This window comes from Anastrepha obliqua, chromosome 2, assembly GCF_027943255.1.
Source record: "Anastrepha obliqua isolate idAnaObli1 chromosome 2, idAnaObli1_1.0, whole genome shotgun sequence".
In the NCBI taxonomy this organism is placed as follows: Eukaryota; Metazoa; Arthropoda; class Insecta; order Diptera; family Tephritidae; genus Anastrepha; species Anastrepha obliqua.
Window position 1 is genome coordinate 34,146,824 of NC_072893.1, and position 1,425 is coordinate 34,148,248.

At 36.8% G+C, this 1,425-nt stretch overlaps 1 protein-coding gene across 1 annotated transcript; it reads right to left on the reverse strand.

The window, feature by feature from the left end:
* Positions 1-319: 319 nt before the first annotated feature.
* Positions 320-1,066, reverse strand: LOC129237860 (succinate dehydrogenase assembly factor 4, mitochondrial-like). Its single transcript, XM_054872822.1, has one exon. The coding sequence runs from the start codon at positions 870-872 to the stop codon at positions 522-524; it is 351 nt and encodes a 116-aa protein (XP_054728797.1). The 5' UTR covers positions 873-1,066; the 3' UTR covers positions 320-521.
* Positions 1,067-1,425: the final 359 nt, after the last annotated feature.

A 1,425-nucleotide genomic window follows, 5' to 3' on the forward strand; every position in this document is an offset into this window, starting at 1 on the left:
GGTGCCTTTGGCGAAACTGTACGCAGTATGCCATAGTTTAAAAAAATACGTAAATAGTTTTAAGAAGCGATTTGGCAATTCGTGGTCTGATACGAAAGAAATGAATTTCTGCAATTCCAGTAAGCACGTCGACATAGCAGTGCACCAGTACATGGAAATAATACATACATATGTATGTATGTGCCCATTTACTATTCCCCTCGATTTCTCAATGTGCTCAAATGACGGAAATGAACAATAACAATAAGTAAACAGAAAATACTTCCGGAAAGGAAATATGAAATAAAAGTCATTATTTATATGAAAGTACATACAAATGTATGTTCTTAAAAAGTTTAGGAATTTATTAAAATATAAATTACATCTATATCTTACTCAGTCTAAATTTCTTATTCTATTAATTTATAACACAAAACATAGTCCGATCAATTTCATACTATTCCTAACAATTTGTACATAGTACTTGTAGTAGTTATTAAAAGATCAAAATAAATTAAATGAAAACACTAAAAAAACGTTGACTAGAAATCTGAAACACGCCCCTTCCGCTCCCAATCACCATAACGAGTTGGTTCCGGACCAGCTGGTCCACCGATTTCGCCAGTATGCGGATTCACGCTGTTCGGCCATGGCTTCCAGGGGTCTTGTTGGTGCAATGGACGGCCAGTGATATTCTTCAACGAAACTTTTGACATAATTTTTTTGGAAAATTGCACAGCGCGACTTTCTGGTTTGTGAGCGGCATTTGTTTGATTGCAAGTGCACGATGTGGAAAATGCTGGTGCCGCTGTCTTCCAGGGATTGGGAAAGAAATTGATTTGTTTTCCCGCCGTTTGACACAAACGACAACTCTGCTTCACTATATTGCTCATTGTTTAATTATATTTTATTGTTTTATGCACAAAAATCGAATTTCCAATTAGACTTTCTTTGTTTTGTTTTTCAACTTTTATTATTCCGGAGTTTTACACTTTTCACTTTCAGTTACTTTCAAATTTTTGAATAGTTCATAAGCTTGTGACTTGTTACTTGTTGCTGGTTTCTTATTGAATGTTGCGAACAAGCAGTATTTAACGGCTTTTATACAGAAGCCAAAAACCTTGAATGGAAACATTGATGCCATTGTATGGAGCGAGCGAACGGCTGAGAGAGTGCATGAATAACAAATTTCACGAAGAGCGCCTAGCGCTCTCAGTGTATGTGTGTATGTACATATGTTGACAATATGTGTGTGGAGCATTTGTGGTTTCACGTACGCTACGCTAAATGAATCACAGGCGCACGGCGATGATGTTTGTTGGACTTTTCTCCATATCTCAATATGTTTGTTTGTGCATATATTCGTCGACACCAGCTGAGCAAGCACATCACATTGCGTCCATACCCGTACATAAGTATCTTATTGAAGACTGATCAATGGTAATG